This window comes from Petromyzon marinus, chromosome 61, assembly GCF_048934315.1.
Source record: "Petromyzon marinus isolate PM22_M1 ecotype Great Lakes invasive population chromosome 61, UKy_Petmar_22M1.pri1.0, whole genome shotgun sequence".
NCBI classification, from domain to species: Eukaryota; Metazoa; Chordata; class Hyperoartia; order Petromyzontiformes; family Petromyzontidae; genus Petromyzon; species Petromyzon marinus.
In genome coordinates this window covers 1,806,341-1,826,180 of record NC_133727.1, presented here as the reverse complement: position 1 = coordinate 1,826,180, position 19,840 = coordinate 1,806,341, and the positions used below count along the sequence as shown (strand labels likewise).

General features: G+C 59.6%; 1 protein-coding gene across 2 annotated transcripts in view; it reads right to left on the bottom strand.

Annotated features, from left to right (window-relative positions):
* HMGXB3 (HMG-box containing 3) overlaps positions 1-19,840 on the bottom strand; it is a 47,222-nt gene that overhangs the window by 19,445 nt on the left and 7,937 nt on the right. Inside the window, exons 3-12 of one of the 2 annotated variants that reach the window (XM_076053441.1) lie at positions 19,102-19,270; positions 17,485-17,716; positions 15,159-15,261; positions 14,261-14,420; positions 14,007-14,081; positions 12,985-13,257; positions 11,111-11,164; positions 9,855-10,070; positions 8,980-9,104; positions 887-980 (exon numbers count right to left, since the gene is read on the bottom strand). In XM_076053441.1, coding sequence (XP_075909556.1) covers positions 887-980; positions 8,980-9,104; positions 9,855-10,070; positions 11,111-11,164; positions 12,985-13,257; positions 14,007-14,081; positions 14,261-14,420; positions 15,159-15,261; positions 17,485-17,716; positions 19,102-19,270 — 1,501 coding nt within the window. The remainder of the gene's footprint in view (positions 1-886; positions 981-8,979; positions 9,105-9,854; positions 10,071-11,110; positions 11,165-12,984; positions 13,258-14,006; positions 14,082-14,260; positions 14,421-15,158; positions 15,262-17,484; positions 17,717-19,101; positions 19,271-19,840) is intronic. The other variant, XM_076053442.1, reaches the window with a different exon arrangement.

The following is a 19,840-nucleotide window of genomic DNA, read 5'->3' as shown; positions in this document are numbered from 1 at the left end:
TGGCATACGCATGCATGGACACGTAGGCATGCAAACAGGCAGGCAGTGATGTTGGCTGTTGTGGTGGTGATGGTGGTCATGGTGTCTGTGATGATGATGATGTTGACAATGATGACGATGTTGACAATGATGACGATGTTGACAATGATGATCATGACGATGATGTTCACTGTTGACAATGGTGACGATGATGTTGAATGTATCATTGATGGTGGTGATGATGTTGAGAATGTGACGGTGATGACTGTGTTGATGATGATGATGCCGACTGCGATGGTGGCAATTTTGACCATGGTAACTGTTGTGGTGATGGTGGCGATGGTGAAGTTGGTGTGTGTGATGTGGAATACTGCAGGCGATGTTGACCACGGTGATGTTGACGGTGGTGATGACGGCGGTGACTACGATGGTGACAACGATGGTGGTGGTGAGGATGGCGGTGACGATGGCGGTGACGATGGTGGTGGTGATGATGGTGGTGACGATGGTAGTGGTGGTGACGGTGGCAGTCACGACGGAGGTGGTGGCGACGATGGCGGTGACGACGACGGTGGTGGTGGTGACGGTGGCGGCGGCAGTGACGATGGTGGTGACGATGGTAGGGGTGGTGATGGTGGCAGTGACGACGGCGGTGGTGGTGGTGGTGGTGACGGTGGCGGTGACGACGGTGGTAGTGGTGGTGATGGTGGTGACGGCGGCGACGACGGTGGTGATGACGGTGGCAGTGACGACGGTGGTGGTGACGGTGGCAGTGACGACGGTGGTGGTGGTGGTGACGGTGGCAGTGACGACGGTGGTGGTGGTGGTGACGGTGGCAGTGACGACGGTGGTGGTGGTGGTGGTGACGGCGGCGACGACGGGACTCGTGTGCGATGTTGTCGCTTGCCCTGGGCGACGACGCAGTGAAGTGCCTGCGAGGATTTCTGGCCGAGGGCTCCTTGGCGATCGGCCTCAGCCCAACGCGGGCGCCGCCGGCCGGGCTGCGAGAGTTCAACCACACGGGGAGAGTTCAACAACACGGGGAGAGTTCAACCACACGGGGAGAGTTCAGTCACAAGGGGAGAGTTCAGCCACAAGGAGAGAGTTCAACCACAAGGGGAGAGTTCAACCACAAGGGGAGAGTTCAACCACAAGGGGAGAGTTCAGTCACAAGGGGAGAGTTCAACCACAAGGGGAGAGTTCAGTCACAAGGGGAGAGTTCAACCACAAGGGGAGAGTTCAGCCACAAGGGGAGAGTTCAACCACACGGGGAGAGTTCAGCCACAAGGGGAGAGTTCAGCCACAAGGGGAGAGTTCAGCCACAAGGGGAGAGTTCAGCCACAAGGGGAGAGTTCAGTCACAAGGGGAGAGTTCAGCCACAAGGGGAGAGTTCAACCACACAGGGAGAGTTCAGCCACAAGGGGAGAGTTCAGCCACACGGGGAGAGTTCAACCACAAGGGGAGAGTTCAGTCACAAGGGGAGAGTTCAACCACAAGGGGAGAGTTCAGTCACAAGGGGAGAGTTCAACCACAAGGGGAGAGTTCAGCCACAAGGGGAGAGTTCAACCACACGGGGAGAGTTCAGCCACAAGGGGAGAGTTCAGCCACAAGGGGAGAGTTCAGCCACAAGGGGAGAGTTCAGCCACAAGGGGAGAGTTCAGCCACAAGGAGAGAGTTCAGCCACAAGGGGAGAGTTCAGCCACAAGGGGAGAGTTCAGCCACAAGGGGAGAGTTCAGCCAAAGGGGAGAGTTCAGCCACAAGGGGAGAGTTCAGCCACAAGGGGAGAGTTCAGCCAAAGGGGAGAGTTCAGCCACAAGGGTAGAGTTCAGCCAAAAGGGGAGAGTTCAGTCACAAGGGGAGAGTTCAGCCACAAGGGGAGAGTTCAGTCACAAGGGGAGAGTTCAACCACAAGGGGAGAGTTCAACCACAAGGGGAGAGTTCAGCTACACGGGGAGAGTTCAACCACAAGGGGAGAGTTCAGTCACAAGGGGAGAGTTCAGCCACAAGGGGAGAATTCAGCCACAAGGGGAGAGTTCAGCCACAAGGGGAGAGTTCAGCCACAAGGAGAGAGTTCAGCCACAAGGAGAGAGTTCAGCCACAAGGGGAGAGTTCAGCCACAAGGGGAGAGTTCAGCCACAAGGGGAGAGTTCAGCCACAAGGGGAGAGTTCAGCCAAAGGGGAGAGTTCAGCCACAAGGGGAGAGTTCAGCCACAAGGGGAGAGTTCAGCCAAAGGGGAGAATTCAGCCACAAGGGGAAAGTTCAACCACAAGGGGAGAGTTCAGCCACAAGGGGAGAGTTCAACCACACGGGGAGAGTTCAGCCACAAGGGGAGAGTTCAGCCACACGGGGAGAGTTCAACCACAAGGGGAGAGTTCAGTCACAAGGGGAGAGTTCAACCACAAGGGGAGAGTTCAGTCACAAGGGGAGAGTTCAACCACAAGGGGAGAGTTCAGCCACAAGGGGAGAGTTCAACCACACGGGGAGAGTTCAGCCACAAGGGGAGAGTTCAGCCACAAGGGGAGAGTTCAGCCACAAGGGGAGAGTTCAGTCACAAGGGGAGAGTTCAGCCACAAGGGGAGAGTTCAACCACACAGGGAGAGTTCAGCCAGAAGGGGAGAGTTCAGCCACACGGGGAGAGTTCAGCCACACGGGGAGCGTTCAGCCACAAGGGGAGAGTTCAGCCACACGGGGAGAGTTCAGCCACAAGGGGAGAGTTCAACCACAAGAGGAGAGTTCAGCCACAAGGGGAGAGTTCAGCCACAAGGGGAGAGTTCAGCCACAAGGGGAGAGTTCAGCCACAAGGGGAGAGTTCAGTCACAAGGGGAGAGTTCAGCCACAAGGGGAGAGTTCAACCACACAGGGAGAGTTCAGCCACAAGGGGAGAGTTCAGCCACACGGGGAGAGTTCAACCACAAGGGGAGAGTTCAGTCACAAGGGGAGAGTTCAACCACAAGGGGAGAGTTCAGCCACAAGGGGAGAGTTCAGCCACACGGGGAGAGTTCAGCCACAAGGGGAGAGTTCAGCCACAAGGGGAGAGTTCAACCACAAGGGGAGAGTTCAGCCACAAGGGGAGAGTTCAGCCACAAGGGGAGAGTTCAGCCACAAGGGGAGAGTTCAGCCACAAGGGGACAGTTCAGCCACAAGGGGAGAGTTCAGCCACAAGGGGAGAGTTCAGCCACAAGGGGAGAGTTCAGCCACAAGGGGAGAGTTCAGCCACAAGAGGAGAGTTCAGCCACAAGGGGAGAGTTCAGCCACACGGGGAGAGTTCAGCCAAAGGGGAGAGTTCAGCCACACGGGGAGAGTTCAACCACACGGGGAGAGTTCAGCCACAAGGGGAGAGTTCAGCCACAAGGGGAGAGTTCAGCCACAAGGGGAGAGTTCAGCTACAAGGGGAGAGTTCAACCACAAGGGGAGAGTTCAGCCAAAGGGGAGAGTTCAGCCACAAGGGGAGAGTTCAGCCACAAGGGGAGAGTTCAGCCAAAGGGGAGAGTTCAGCCACAAGGGGAGAGTTCAGCCACAAGGGGAGAGTTCAGCCACAAGGGGAGAGTTCAACCACAAGGGGAGAGTTCAGCCACAAGGGGAGAGTTCAGCCACAAGGGGAGAGTTCAGCCAAAGGGGAGAGTTCAGCCACAAGGGGAGAGTTCAGTCACAAGGGGAGAGTTCAGCCACAAGGGGAGAGTTCAACCACAAGGGGAGAGTTCAGCCACAAGGGGAGAGTTCAGCCACAAGGGGAGAGTTCAGCCACAAGGGGAGAGTTCAGCCAAAGGGGAGAGTTCAGCCACAAGGGGAGAGTTCAGCCACAAGGGGAGAGTTCAGCCAAAGGGGAGAGTTCAGCCACAAGGGGAGAGTTCAGCCACAAGGGGAGAGTTCAGCCACAAGGGGAGAGTTCAGCCAAAGGGGAGAGTTCAGCCACAAGGAGAGAGTTCAGCCACAAGGGGAGAGTTCAGCCACAAGGGGAGAGTTCAGCCACAAGGGGAGAGTTCAGCCACACGGGGAGAGTTCAGCCACACGGGGAGAGTTCAACCACAAGGGGAGAGTTCAGCCACAAGGGGAGAGTTCAGCCACAAGGGGAGAGTTCAGCCACAAGGGGAGAGTTCAGCCACAAGGGGAGAGTTCAGCCAAAGGGGAGAGTTCAGCCACAAGGGGAGAGTTCAGCCACAAGGGGAGAGTTCAGCCACACGGGGAGAGTTCAGCCACACGGGGAGAGTTCAGCCACAAGGGGAGAGTTCAGCTACAAGGGGAGAGTTCAGCCACACGGGGAGAGTTCAGCCACAAGGGGAGAGTTCAGCCACAAGGGGAGAGTTCAGTCACAAGGGGAGAGTTCAGCCACAAGGGGAGAGTTCAGCCACAAGGGGAGAGTTCAGCCACAAGGGGAGAGTTCAGCCAAAGGGGAGAGTTCAGCCACAAGGGGAGAGTTCAGCCAAAGGGGAGAGTTCAGCCACAAGGGGAGAGTTCAGTCACAAGGGGAGAGTTCAGCCACAAGGGGAGAGTTCAACCACAAGGGGAGAGTTCAGCCACAAGGGGAGAGTTCAGCCACAAGGGGAGAGTTCAGCCACAAGGGGAGAGTTCAGCCAAAGAGGAGAGTTCAGCCACAAGGGGAGAGTTCAGCCAAAGAGGAGAGTTCAGCCACAAGGGGAGAGTTCAGCCACAAGGGGAGAGTTCAGCCAAAGGGGAGAGTTCAGCCACAAGGGGAGAGTTCAGCCACAAGGGGAGAGTTCAGCCACAAGGGGAGAGTTCAGCCACAAGGGGAGAGTTCAGCCACAAGGGGAGAGTTCAGCAAAAGGGGAGAGTTCAACCACAAGGGGAGAGTTCAGCCACAAGGGGAGAGTTCAGCCACAAGGGGAGAGTTCAACCACAAGGGGAGAGTTCAGCCACAAGGGGAGAGTTCAGCCACAAGGGGAGAGTTCAGCCAAAGGGGAGAGTTCAGCCACAAGGGGAGAGTTCAGTCACAAGGGGAGAGTTCAGCCACAAGGGGAGAGTTCAACCACAAGGGGAGAGTTCAGCCACAAGGGGAGAGTTCAGCCACAAGGGGAGAGTTCAGCCACAAGGGGAGAGTTCAGCCAAAGGGGAGAGTTCAGCCACAAGGGGAGAGTTCAGCCACAAGGGGAGAGTTCAGCCAAAGGGGAAAGTTCAGCCACAAGGGGAGAGTTCAGCCACAAGGGGAGAGTTCAGCCACAAGGGGAGAGTTCAGCCAAAGGGGAGAGTTCAGCCACAAGGAGAGAGTTCAGCCACAAGGGGAGAGTTCAGCCACAAGGGGAGAGTTCAGCCACAAGGGGAGAGTTCAGCCACACGGGGAGAGTTCAGCCACACGGGGAGAGTTCAACCACAAGGGGAGAGTTCAGCCACAAGGGGAGAGTTCAGCCACAAGGGGAGAGTTCAGCCACAAGGGGAGATTTCAGCCACAAGGGGAGAGTTCAGCCAAAGGGGAGAGTTCAGCCACAAGGGGAGAGTTCAGCCACAAGGGGAGAGTTCAGCCACACGGGGAGAGTTCAGCCACACGGGGAGAGTTCAGCCACAAGGGGAGAGTTCAGCTACAAGGGGAGAGTTCAGCCACACGGGGAGAGTTCAGCCACAAGGGGAGAGTTCAGCTACAAGGGGAGAGTTCAGTCACAAGGGGAGAGTTCAGCCACAAGGGGAGAGTTCAGCCACAAGGGGAGAGTTCAGCCACAAGGGGAGAGTTCAGCCAAAGGGGAGAGTTCAGCCACAAGGGGAGAGTTCAGCCACAAGGGGAGAGTTCAGCCACAAGGGGAGAGTTCAGCCAAAGGGGAGAGTTCAGCCACAAGGGGAGAGTTCAGTCACAAGGGGAGAGTTCAGCCACAAGGGGAGAGTTCAACCACAAGGGGAGAGTTCAGCCACAAGGGGAGAGTTCAGCCACAAGGGGAGAGTTCAGCCACAAGGGGAGAGTTCAGCCAAAGAGGAGAGTTCAGCCACAAGGGGAGAGTTCAGCCACAAGGGGAGAGTTCAGCCAAAGGGGAGAGTTCAGCCACAAGGGGAGAGTTCAGCCACAAGGGGAGAGTTCAGCCACAAGGGGAGAGTTCAGCCACAAGGGGAGAGTTCAGCCACAAGGGGAGAGTTCAGCAAAAGGGGAGAGTTCAACCACAAGGGGAGAGTTCAGCCACAAGGGGAGAGTTCAGCCACAAGGGGAGAGTTCAGCCACAAGGGGAGAGTTCAGCCACAAGGGGAGAGTTCAGCCAAAGGGGAGAGTTCAGCCACAAGGGGAGAGTTCAGCCACAAGGGGAGAGTTCAGCCACACGGGGAGAGTTCAACCACAAGTGGAGAGTTCAGCCACACGGGGAGAGTTCAGCCACAAGGGGAGAGTTCAGCTACAAGGGGAGAGTTCAGCCACACGGGGAGAGTTCAGCCACAAGGGGAGAGTTCAGCTACAAGGGGAGAGTTCAGTCACAAGGGGAGAGTTCAGCCACAAGGGGAGAGTTCAGCCACAAGGGGAGAGTTCAGCCACAAGGGGAGAGTTCAGCCAAAGGGGAGAGTTCAGCCACAAGGGGAGAGTTCAGCCACAAGGGGAGAGTTCAGCCACAAGGGGAGAGTTCAGCCAAAGGGGAGAGTTCAGCCACAAGGGGAGAGTTCAGTCACAAGGGGAGAGTTCAGCCACAAGGGGAGAGTTCAACCACAAGGGGAGAGTTCAGCCACAAGGGGAGAGTTCAGCCACAAGGGGAGAGTTCAGCCACAAGGGGAGAGTTCAGCCAAAGAGGAGAGTTCAGCCACAAGGGGAGAGTTCAGCCACAAGGGGAGAGTTCAGCCACAAGGGGAGAGTTCAGCCAAAGAGGAGAGTTCAGCCACAAGGGGAGAGTTCAGCCACAAGGGGAGAGTTCAGCCAAAGGGGAGAGTTCAGCCACAAGGGGAGAGTTCAGCCACAAGGGGAGAGTTCAGCCACAAGGGGAGAGTTCAGCCACAAGGGGAGAGTTCAGCCAAAGGGGAGAGTTCAACCACAAGGGGAGAGTTCAGCCACAAGGGGAGAGTTCAGCCACAAGGGGAGAGTTCAGCCACAAGGGGAGAGTTCAGCCACAAGGGGAGAGTTCAGCCAAAGGGGAGAGTTCAGCCACAAGGGGAGAGTTCAGCCACAAGGGGAGAGTTCAGCCACACGGGGAGAGTTCAACCACAAGGGGAGAGTTCAGCCACACGGGGAGAGTTCAGCCACAAGGGGAGAGTTCAGCTACAAGGGGAGAGTTCAGCCACAAGGGGAGAGTTCAGCCACAAGGGGAGAGTTCAGCTACAAGGGGAGAGTTCAGTCACAAGGGGAGAGTTCAGCCACAAGGGGAGAGTTCAGCCACAAGGGGAGAGTTCAGCCACAAGGGGAGAGTTCAGCCAAAGGGGAGAGTTCAGCCACACGGGGAGAGTTCAGCCACAAGGGGAGAGTTCAGCCACAAGGGGAGAGTTCAGCCAAAGGGGAGAGTTCAGCCACAAGGGGAGAGTTCAGTCACAAGGGGAGAGTTCAGCCACAAGGGGAGAGTTCAACCACAAGGGGAGAGTTCAGCCACAAGGGGAGAGTTCAGCCACAAGGGGAGAGTTCAGCCACAAGGGGAGAGTTCAGCCAAAGAGGAGAGTTCAGCCACAAGGGGAGAGTTCAGCCACAAGGGGAGAGTTCAGCCACAAGGGGAGAGTTCAACCACAAGGGGAGAGTTCAGCCACAAGGGGAGAGTTCAGCCACAAGGAGAGAGTTCAGCCACAAGGGGAGAGTTCAGCCAAAGGGGAGAGTTCAGCCAAAGGGGAGAGTTCAGCCACAAGGGGAGAGTTCAGCCAAAGGGGAGAGTTCAGCCACAAGGGGAGAGTTCAGCCACAAGGGGAGAGTTCAGCCACAAGGGGAGAGTTCAGCCAAAGGGGAGAGTTCAGCCACAAGGAGAGAGTTCAGCCACAAGGGGAGAGTTCAGCCACAAGGGGAGAGTTCAGCCACAAGGGGAGAGTTCAGCCACACGGGGAGAGTTCAGCCACACGGGGAGAGTTCAGCCACAAGGGGAGAGTTCAGCCACAAGGGGAGAGTTCAGCCACACGGGGAGAGTTCAGCCACAAGGGGAGAGTTCAGCCACACGGTGTAATCGTGCTCGGGGCTCCGCTATCCCAGCCGGCGAGGCCGAGCTGCGTGCGAGACGCCCGCGGCCCCGGGCCCAACGGCAGTGGCGGCAGCTGCAGGGCATCGCGGTCACGCGGAGGGCAAGCGCAGAGGGCACGTGTAGAGGGTACGTGTAGAGGGCACGTGTAGAGGGCACGTGTAGAGGGCACGTGCAGAGGGCAAGCACAGAGGGCACGTGTAGAGGGCACGTGTAGAGGGCACGTGCAGAGGGCACGTGCAGAGGGCACGTGCAGAGGGCACGTGCAGAGGGCACGTGCAGAGGGCACGTGCAGAGGGCACGTGCAGAGGGAACGTGCAGAGGGCACGTGTAGAGGGCACGTGCAGAGGGCACGCCCAGAGGGCACGTGCAGAGGGCACGTGTAGAGGGCACGTGTAGAGGGCACGTGCAGAGGGCACGTGCAGAGGGCACGTGCAGAGGGAACGTGTAGAGGGCACGTGTAGAGGGCACGTGCAGAGGGCACGTGCAGAGGGCACGTGCAGAGGGCACGTGCAGAGGGCACGTGCAGAGGGAACGTGTAGAGGGCACGTGTAGAGGGCAAGCGCAGAGGGCACGTGTAGAGGGCACGTGCAGAGGGCACGTGCAGAGGGCACGTGCAGAGGGCAAGCGCAGAGGGCACGCGCACGGAGGGAGCCACGGAGTCGCGAGAGAGTGATGCGTGGAGTGACGCACGCACGGAGTTAGGCAGAGGCAGGGGAGAAGAGGGGAGAGGAGGGAGGGGGGGAGAGGAGGGAGGGGGGAAGAGGAGGGAGGGGGGGAGAGGGGGGAGGGGGGGAGAGGAGGGGGGGGAAGAGGGGGGAGGGGGGGAGATGGGGGAGGGGGGAGAGGAGGGAGGGGGGGAGAGGAGGGACGCCGCCCCTCCGCGAGCGAAGCGCAAGCCGACACTCCGCCCGTGCCAGGCTAGGTGCGCGTACCTGACCCTCGGCCCCGACGGAAGAACGGGCGGCACCCGCGCGACCTCGGCTGAACCTTTCCCAGCATGCACTGCGGCCGGGAGGATCGGGGAGCGAGAGGCGGGGGCGCCCGGGTCTTTGCCGTTCTGTCAAGCGCGCACAACAGCCCTCGTCGTTGGTGGTGGTCTCTCCACTGCTGGATGAAGATCACTGCGACGGTGATGATGTGTCTGCCCTGGGCGTGTTCTCTAATCCTTTAACAAAGACAAAGTTCCCCTACACAGCCCGTTGGGGGGGGGGGGGGGGGCAAGTGCTGTCCCCGAGCACCTCCGAAGGCCGGCACGGCGCACGAGGGTGCGGGTGGCCACCACCGCGCCCGGCCGCCTTTGTCTCCCCGGTGGCGACGTTCACACACTGCACCAGGTACTCATTTGCGGCCGAGTCGACCTAGGGGAGGGCTTAGGACCGGTTCAGATAATTAATCGCCCACCGGCGTTGGCCGCGAGCGGGAATCGAGGTCGTGACGACGGGTTCGCAGCGCGGCGCGCCATCCCCTACTACGTACAAAAGACAAAGGTCCCCCGTGTAGCCTTAACAGACTGTAGGGGCAAGTGCTGTTAGCGAGTAGCAGCGCCTACGAAGGCCGGCACGGTGGCACACGAGGGGGTGGGTGGCCAGCACCACGCCCGACCGCCTTTGTCTCCCTAGTGTCAGTGTTTACACACCGCACCAGGCACTCGTTTGAGGCCGAGTCGACCTAGGGGAGGCCCGGGACCGGTTCAGACGATCGTCACCGGCGTTGGCCGCGAGCGGGAATCGAACCCCGGGGTCGCCGGATCCGCAGCGCAGCGGGCGCACACGTGAACACGGCACGCACGGCACGTGGAGCCACGTACACTCATCCCGTCGGGCGGCGGCGACGGCGACACCGCGTCCTTGGCCGCCGCCCCGGCCCGGCACGGAGGGCCCCGGGGCTGCGCCGCTCCCTCGGGTCCCGTCGCCGTGGCGACCATCAGCCCGGCGACGGCCTGGTTAGGTTCTGCCGAACCGGCGGGGGTCGGGGGTCCGGGGAGGGGCTCGCCGCCCACCGAGGAAGCCTCGGCTCCGTGCAGCTGCCGAGACACGCCCGTCCACCGTCACCACCGGCGTCGGCATCGACAGCGGGCCAGGGTCTATCCGCTGCTGGATCGAGGCCTACTCCCCCCCCCTGCACCAAACCCCCGAGCTGCCGCCAAATCCGCACCCGGCTGCTGTCTCTAGGCACCCGTTTTGCCGCTCCGTCTCCTCCTCCGCGACGGTAGGAACGAGGGCGTCGCCGGGATCGCACCGCATGCCGGCGGTGGCCAACCGGGTGAGGCCCCATCGGAGGGGCGTGACGTGGAACGCGCCGTCACAGCAGCAGCAACGGATGATGAACTGAATCTTGACTTAAAGCTTTCGTGACTGCAGGAATTCATTATTCTTCGGGCCTTTCACGACGTTTCGATGGAGGCACAAGCAATCGTCTTCACCTGAAGACGATTGCTTGTGATATTGTTATTATTTTGATTATTTTTTTCTATCTACGTGGCTTCACCGAAAGGCCCAAAGAGCAATGAATTGAAGTCGTGCGATAATTCGTACGGCGTAACATTGTAAGTGCAGAGAGTCCCCTCGCTTAACGGCGACATCGGCCGACGGTTTTCCGGTTAAAGTTTCACCTCCGATGGGACCCCCCCCCCCGACTCGCGCGAAACATTCTAACGGTAACACGTGTTCACGTTGTGCTCACGTTGTGGGCACCAATTTCGGCCAATCCGAGCGCTTCTAAGCGGCGCGGAGCCATTCCGTCAGCCAATCGGCGACGCCCGTTGGTACCGGCGCTGAAGACCCCGACCGCCTTTGTTTACATTTCGCGTTTTCTCTCTTGGCGGTGGAACACGGCTCGCTCGCTCGCTCTCTCTGTCTTCGACTGACAAAACGTCACCCGGGGGATGATTGCGTGAAACTCGGCTCTTCGCAGAGCTCACGGTCCGCCATAGGTTGTCCACCCCTGCTCGTCTTAATCCCATGCAAGATTTGGCGTCGCTCGACGCAGCCGGTGGAGCCGAGTGAGCACGACGAGCCGAGCGCACGCGGAGGTGGAGAGGGGGGTGGGGGAGGGAGTTCCTACCTGGATGGAGACGTCAAACACGGCGGTCACGGGCAGGCTTCCTAAACACAGCCGCTGTGTTGGGGAGACACGCGGGGAGACGGGGGGGGAGACAGGGGGGGAGACAGGGGGAGAGACAGGGGGAGACAGGGGGAGAGACACGTGGGGTAACAGGGGGAGAGACACGCGGGGAGACAGGGGGGGAGACACGCGAGGAGACAGGGGGAGACAGGGGGAGAGACACGCGGGGAGACAGGGGGGGAGACACGCGGGGAGACAGGGGGAGAGACACGTGGGGAGACAGGGGGAGACAGGGGGAGAGACAGGGGGAGAGACACGCGGGGAGACAGAGGGGAGACACGCGGGGAGACAGGGGGAGACACGCGGGGAGACAGGGGGAGACACGCGGGGAGACAGGGGGAGACAGGGGGAGACAGGGGGAGAGACACGCGGGGAGACAGGGGGAGAGACACGCAGGGAGACAGGGGGAGAGACACACGGGGAGACAGGGGGAGAGACACGTGGGGAAACGGGGAGAGACACGTGGGGAGACGGGGGGAGACACGCGGGGAGACAGGGGGAGACAGGGGGAGAGACAGGGGGAGAGACACACGGGGAGACAGGGGGAGAGACACACGGGGAGACAGGGGGAGAGACACGCGGGGAGACAGGGGGAGACAGGGGGAGAGACAGGGGGAGAGACACACGGGGAGACAGGGGGAGAGACACGCGGGGAGACAGGGGGAGACAGGGGGAGAGACAGGGGGAGAGACACGCGGGGAGACAGAGGGGAGACACGCGGGGAGACAGGGGGAGACACGCGGGGAGACAGGGGGAGACACGCGGGGAGACAGGGGGAGACAGGGGGAGAGACACGCGGGGAGACAGGGGGAGAGACACGCAGGGAGACAGGGGGAGAGACACACGGGGAGACAGGGGGAGAGACACGTGGGGAAACAGGGGGAGAGACACACGGGGAGACAGGGGGAGAGACACGCGGGGAGACAGGGGGAGACAGGGGGAGAGACAGGGGGAGAGACACGCGGGGAGACAGAGGGGAGACACGCGCGGAGACAGGGGGAGACACGCGGGGAGACAGGGGGAGACACGCGGGGATACAGGGGGAGACAGGGGGAGACAGGGGGAGAGACACGCGGGGAGACAGGGGGAGAGACACGCAGGGAGACAGGGGGAGAGACACACGGGGAGACAGGGGGAGAGACACGTGGGGAAACAGGGGGAGAGACACGTGGGGAGACAGGGGGAGAGACACGTGGGGAGACAGGGAGAGAGACACACGGGGAGACAGGGGGAGAGACACGTGGGGAGACAGGGAGAGAGACACACGGGGAGACAGGGGGAGAGACACGTGGGGAAACAGGGGGAGAGACACGTGGGGAGACAGGGGGAGAGACACGCGGGGAGACAGGGGGAGAGACACACGGGGAGACAGGGGGAGAGACACGCGGGGAGACAGGGAGGGAGACACGCGGGGAGACAGGGGGAGACACGCGGGGAGACAGGGGGAGACAGGGGGAGAGACACGCGGGGAGACAGGGGGGGACAGGGGGAGAGACAGGGGGAGAGACACGCGGGGAGACAGGGGGAGAGACACGCGGGGAGACAGGGGGAGAGACACGCGGGGAGACAGGGGGAGACAGGGGGAGAGACAGGGGGAGAGACACACGGGGAGACAGGGGGGGAGACAGGGGGAGAGATACGCGGGGAGACGGAGAGAGACAAGCGGTGAGGCACGTAGGGAGACAGCGGGTGAGACAATGACGATGGTCGTGCCGACGACAACGACGACGATGGTGGTGGCCGTGGTGGTGACGGTGGAGACGATGCTCGCGATGACGGCGATAATGACGCCGGTGCACGCTGCCCGCCGATACCTTCGCGACCGCAAGGTCAGCGCCGCCCTTGCCACCTCCTCCTCCTCCTCCTCCGCCCTTCGCCGCGGGGGGGGCGGCCGCCGCCGCCGCCGCCGCCGCCGCGGCGGGGGCCCCGCGGGCGACGGCGCCGGCCCTCGGCACCCACTTGCCCCCGAGCCAGGTGCCGCAGTGCGGGCACACGGGAGGCTTGTGCCGTGTGACGTAGCCGAAGCAGCAGCCCGCGCCGGGGCAGCTGCCGCGGCCTCGCCGTGTGTACGTCGACTTCCCTGTGGCCTGCGCACGGGGGGCCGCAGCGACATTTTCTTGAAACACGACACGGCGTGCCGAGCTATATTTATATATTTATATTTTTTCACGCGGTGGCGAGGAGCCGCCGGCACTGCCCAAGCTCTGCGGTCCTCTGCGTCCGCCAAGATGTTGCCGGTCGATTGACGACTGCTTTATTGCGCGTGGGAGCAAAACCGGAGCGCCCGGAGTAAACCCACGCGCGTGCGAGGGGGAAACGCTCGATCCCGTACGGACGGAACAGATCAGAGATTAGTCCACACTTTGCTGTACCGCCCTCTACGGGCAGAGCCAGGGGTACACGGCTCCTCATCCTGCGAGCGATCCACCCACCCCTCGCTGTTGCCTCCAAAGTGCTGGATCACTACAAGCGGCAGAGTGCAGCAGAGTGCAGCAGAGTGCAGCAGAGTGCAGCAGCATAGCCACTACCACCCGAGTTTGAGCCCTGGGTCAGGGTGTCTGTCTCATGGGGTTCATAATGGCCGTGTTCTCTTTGCAATTAGCAATTGACGGTGCTGCTTAAAGTGCTAATGATGCTGGCGATGATGATGATGCTACCGATGATGATGATGCTACTGATGATGCTGGCGATTATGATGATGATGATGACGGTGATGATGATGCTGATGACGCTGATGATGATGCTACCGATGACGCTGTTCATGACGATGTTGTTGATGTTGCTGCTGCTGCTGCTGACGATGCTGTAGCAGCGGAGAGAGCGTGGCGTGGCCGACCTTGCCGGGCGTGTGACCGTCCTGAGTGGCGTTGCTCACGGGCACCAGGATGAACTGTGCCCTGGACTCCTCCACCTGCACGGGGGGTCACGCAGGGGTCACAGTGGGGTCACGCAGGGGTCACAGTGGGGTCACGTGGGGGGTAATAGGGGGGGACCAATGGGCTTCAATGGGGCACAATCCCTACACAGACCCCCTTATCTCCAGCCCCACCCCCACGTGCTAGTCTCCCCGGGTGCCCCCCCCACCCTCACCGGTGGTGCGCTGTGCGTGCCGGCCAACCCCGGCACGTGGATGGGGGCGACGGCCCCCTCCGTGCCGCCCCAATCGTGGGGAGGGGGCGGTGGGGGCAGCGTCTCCATGACGACCACCTCCAGACCCCGCTCCGGCCGGCGTGGGGGGCCCTCCGCGGTGCTGTGGGGGGCGGGAACTCGGTGAGACGGGGGTGGGTGGGGGGGTGGGGGGGTGGGGGGGGGTTGGGTCAGGGGCTCAGGAGCAATTCATGACTCCAACTAAGGCGACATTGGCTCTTACCATTCATCTGTCAATCTGTCTGTCCATCTGTCAATCTGTCTGTCCATCCAGCTGGATATCTGATTGTTCATATGTCTGTCCATCTGTCCATCTGTCTATCTGGCTATCTGTCCATCTGGATGGCTGTCCATCTGGGTGGCTGTCCATCTGGGTGGATGCCCATCTGGCCGTCTTTCCACCTATCTGACCGTCTTGCTGTACATCTGGCATGGGGGGGACAGTGTGCGGTGTGATGATGCCGGGTGTAGGGCGCGGTGCAGTGGAGTGGACGGGTCGCGGAACCGTCAACGCTACGCTAAGAACCCGGTGACCCCGAGTTCGATACCCGCTCACAGCCAACATCAGCGGTGACGCTTATTTGAAGCGCTCCTGGGCCTCCCCTAGGTCGACTCGGCCTCAAACGGGTACCTTGGTGCGGTGCGTAGTAAACATCGCCACTGGGGAGACAAAGGCGGCCGGGCGTGGTTGCTGGCCACCCACCCCCCTCGTGTGCCGTGCCGGCCTTTCAAAGGTGCTCGCTACTCGCTAACAGCGCTTGCCCCAACAGTCTGTTACAGGCTACACGGGGGGCGGGGGCGGGTCTTTGCAGTGTGCCGCGCGGGGGTTGGTGTGACGCACGAGGATGGGGCGGCGCCGAGGCCCCTCTCCGAGCCGCTCCCCGGCGGTGACACCAGGACGCTCTGCACGGCACTCTGGGTAGCAGCGTCGGCCTCCACCACGGCTGGCACGTCGCACGCACGCACAGAGACACGCGGCCACCTGCCATGAGGACCACGCCGAGGATGGCGGCGACGAGACGCTAACTCCCTCGCCTAGCACGCAGGAGGTCGTGGCTTCGATCCCGACCCCGACACCTGCTGCGTAGCCACCTCCGATTAGCTCGGTTGGCTACGCACGGTGCGAAAGACGTTCAACTTAAGGGCCGTCCATAAATGACGTCACGTGATTTTGGACGATTTTTGACCACCCCTACCCTCGTCACACGGCGTCACAAAAAGTCAGACCCCCCCCTCGAATATGACGTCACAAAGCTCTGCCTCCCCCCCCCCCCCAAATAAAACATGCTTCAAAGCGCTTTAAACTATTGTCATTATAGTGCGTATTTAATGTGGCGCTGCACTCTGATGTTGCAGCAGAAAACATTTATGAAAAAGTCTATTTAATTAAGTAGAACGTATTCTTGGTTCTTTCGGTAAAGTCACATTGAAGGGAAACAATAAAATATATATAAAACAAGAAAATTCTCACGACGTTTCGACTGCAAGACAAGCAGTCATCATCTTCTTTCAAATGTTCCTGCCGTTGGTTTTCACACCTGATGATGACTGCTTGTGTTGCAGTCAAAACGTCGTGAGAATTTTATTGTTTCATTTACATATATTTTATTATTTAATTGTTTCCCTTCAACGTGACTTTACCGATAGAACCAAGAATATGAATCACTGCAGTCACGTAAGCTTTAAATCAAAATTTAAGTAGAACGTGTCGTCTGTATTTATTTAAAGTTGCGCATTTTTACGTGACGTCACACATCGTCACAAATGTCTGACCCCAACCCCCCCCCCCCCCCCCCCCAGGTGCGTGACGTCATTTATGGACGACCCCATACGCACGTAGAACATTTGAGTGTTCTCCCCAATGCCATTGTTTTCCCCCGGGATCCTCCGGCTTTTTTCCCCCGTCCACATTTATGAACGACACCACGCCGTTGAGAGCTTTCGACTGCTCTAGAGTTGCCCGCTCGCAAGACACGTCGCCGGTCTACCGCTTGTGCTCAGGTCGAGTCTGGAAGAGAGTTATAGAGCTCAGTAGTCCGTAGATGACAATGGCGAGTTGAACACGCAGTAGGAGGCTTTCGCAAACCCATATCGTTCACCGTCAAGGTTTGCTGGGTTCGACCGGGTTCGTAAATGTGTGGAAACCCTCCACCACCCGACACAGCCAATTAGCAAGGGATTTGTCACGTAAACAAAGCGCCAATTTAGTTACTAGCATGGTTTAATGTGTAGTGTATAGTGTAAATTAGTGTGTAATGCAGTGTGTAGTGTAGTATATAGTGTAATGTAGTGTATAGTGTAGAGTATAGTGTAGTGTGTAATGTAGTGTATAGTGTAGCGTACTACTTCAGCCCACCGGTGTAAATCCACAACATTTACAATTTGAGTAGTACGACGTTTCGCACATCATCCAGCATCATCTGGCGATTCTGGCAAATTGGCTGTGTCGGGTGGTGGAGGGTTACGACACATTTATACTAACCCAACAAAACCTTGATTATTAATAATGGAAAGTGATGGTGAGAACGACGGTAGTGATGAAGGTGATGATGATGGTAATGATAATCAGGCTGACGGTGATAAGGTAGATGATGATGGTGTGGATGAAGGTGACGATGGTAATGATGATGATGATGACGATGTTGATGACTGCGCTACGAACCCGGCGACCCGAGTTCGATTCCCGCTCACGGCCAACACCGGTGACGATTATCTGAACCGGTCCTGGGGCTCCCCGAGGTCGACTCAGCCTCAAATGAGTACCCGGTGTAGCGGTGCGTGACCGTCACCATTGGGGAGACAAAGGCGGCCGGGCGTCGTGCCGGTAACCCAACCACCTCGTGCGCCGTGCCGGCCTAAATAAGTGCTCGCTAACAGCACTTGCCCTAACATGCTGTTACAGGGCTATACGGGGGACCTTTGACTTTCTTATGGTGATGAAGGTGGTGATGGTGGTGATGTTGATGACGGTCACAAGGTAACAATTGGTGATGGTGATGACGGTCACAAGGTAACAATTGGTGATGGTGATGGTGATGACGCTGCTGCTGCGACGATGAAGCCGACGATGACGCTGCTGCCGACGATGCCAAGTTGGTGACCGTGTCACGGGGTCACGCGGGGAGGTCACGCGGGGAGGTCACGCGGGGAGGTCACCGCCCTCTCACCTCCGACCGCCGCCTCCTCCCACGCGGGCACCTGACCCCCGGCCACTGCACCACCCCTCCCGCTGTCCCCGGGGCCCCCGCGCCAACCCCCCTTGCCCCCCGCTGCCGGGATGACGAGGTAGACGGATCGCGGGAGGATGCGACGAAAACCAGGGAGGGGCGAGGACGTGGGGGGCTCGGGGGAGGGGGCCGCGGACATGGACAGGGCCCCCCCCGTGGTGGCGGGCGTGGACTGTAGGGGGGGGGGGGGGCAGCGGAGGAGCGAGGGGCATGCGGGACACAGGGGCACGCGGTCAGTGCTGGCGATGACGACGATGGCGGTGGTGGTAGTGTGTCCGTGTGTACGCGTGTGTCCGTGTGTACGCGTGTGTCCGTGTGTACGCGTGTGTCCGTGTGTACGCGTGCGTACGTGTGTGGGTTTGTGCGCGTGCAAATCTCTGTTTAGGAGTTTCTGCGTGTGGGCCTGTGCGCGAGTCTCTCTGTGCGAGTCCGTGTCTCTGCGAGTCCGTGTCTCTGCGAGTCCGTGCGTGTCTCTCTGTGCGCGCGTCTCTGTGCGAAGCCGTGCAAGTACGTGTCTGTGCGAGTCTCTGTTCATGAGTCTCTCTGTGCGAGTCTCTACGTGGGTCTGTGCGAGTCTCTATGTGAGTCCTTGCGAGACTCTGTTCACGAGTCTCTCTGTGCGAGTCTCTATGTGAGTCCTTGCGAGACTCTGTTCACGAGTCTCTCTGTGCGAGTCTCTACGTAGGTCCGTGCGGGTCTATTTGAGTCCTTGCGAGTCTCTGTTTACGAGTCTCTCTGTGCGAGTCTCCGTCCACGAGGCTCTCTGTGCGAGTCTCTACGCGAGTCTGCGTTCATGAGTCTCTCTGTGCGAGTCTCTACGCGAGTCTGCGTGCGAGTCTCCGTTCACGAGTCTCTCTGTGCGAGTCTCTATGTGAGTCCTTGCGAGTCTCCGTTCATGAGTCTCTGTGCGAGTCTCCGTTCACGAGTCTCTCTGTGCGAGTCTCCGTTTATGAGTCTCTCTGTGCGAGTCTCCGTTTACGAGCCTCTCTGTGCGAGTCTCTCTGTGCGAGTCTCTGTTTACGAGTCTCTCTGTGCGAGTCTCTACGCGAGTCTGCGTGCGAGTCTCCGTTCACGAGTCTCTCTGTGCGAGTCTCTATGTGAGTCCTTGCGAGTCTCCGTTCATGAGTCTCTGTGCGAGTCTCCGTTCACGAGTCTCTCTGTGCGAGTCTCCGTTTACGAGTCCCTCTGTGCGAGTCTCTGTTTACGAGTCTCTCTGTGCGAGTCTCTCTGTGCGAGTCTCTGTTTACGAGTCTCTCTGTGCGAGTCTCTACGTGGGTCCTTGCGAGTCTCCGTTCACGAGTCTCTCTGTGCGAGTCTCTACGTGGGTCCGTGCGAGTACTCCGTTCATGAGTCTCTCTGTGCGAGTCTCTCTGTGCGAGTCTCTACGTGGGTCCTTGCGAGTCTCTGTTCACGAGTCTCTCTGTGCGAGTCTCTCTGTGCGAGTCTCTCTGTGCGAGTCTCCGTTCACGAGTCTCTCTGTGCGAGTCTCCGTTCACGAGTCTCTCTGTGCGAGTCTCCGTTCACGAGTCTCTACGCGAGTCTGCGTGCGAGTCTCACGGCACGTGCCCTCTCAGCATGCGCGCGCTGCAGGTAAACGTCGCGCTCCCCCACCGCCAGCCGGCGCCAGCCCTCGCTCACGCGCCGGTTGATCTCCGAGCGCGGCAGCTCCGGGTGCTGGCGCCGGACTCGAGCGTGAGCCTCCGTGTAGTAATGCAGATACGCCGGCCTGCCAGCACACACACACACGCACACACACACGCACACACACACGCACACACACACGCACACACGCACACACGCACACACACGCACACACACGCACACACGCACACACACGGATCCATTGTGTAGCCTCAACAGACTATACACTGTTTTTTTTTTATTTTAACCAGGTAAGGCCCCGCTGAGCGGCCTGGCTAGCACAAATGACAAGCTCAACGAGGTGGATTGTCATCGTCATCATCACCACGTGGAAATTTACAGCAGCAGCCAAATACACTGCAACGCGTGGCGGCGAGTCTAAATGTGGAGGGAAAAACCGGAGGACCCGGAGAAATATCCACGCGCTACCACGGGGAGAGAGAGACACGCAAACTCCAAATATTCAGCAGGCGTCAGGGTCACGATCGAACCCACGACCTCCTGCATACCAAGCGAGGTAGTCAACATCTCACCACAGAGAGAGTGACACGCAAACTCCAAATATACAGCAGGCGTCAGAGTCGGGATCGAACCCACGACCTCCTGCATACCAAGCGAGGTAGTTAACATCTCACCACAGAGAGAGTGACACGCA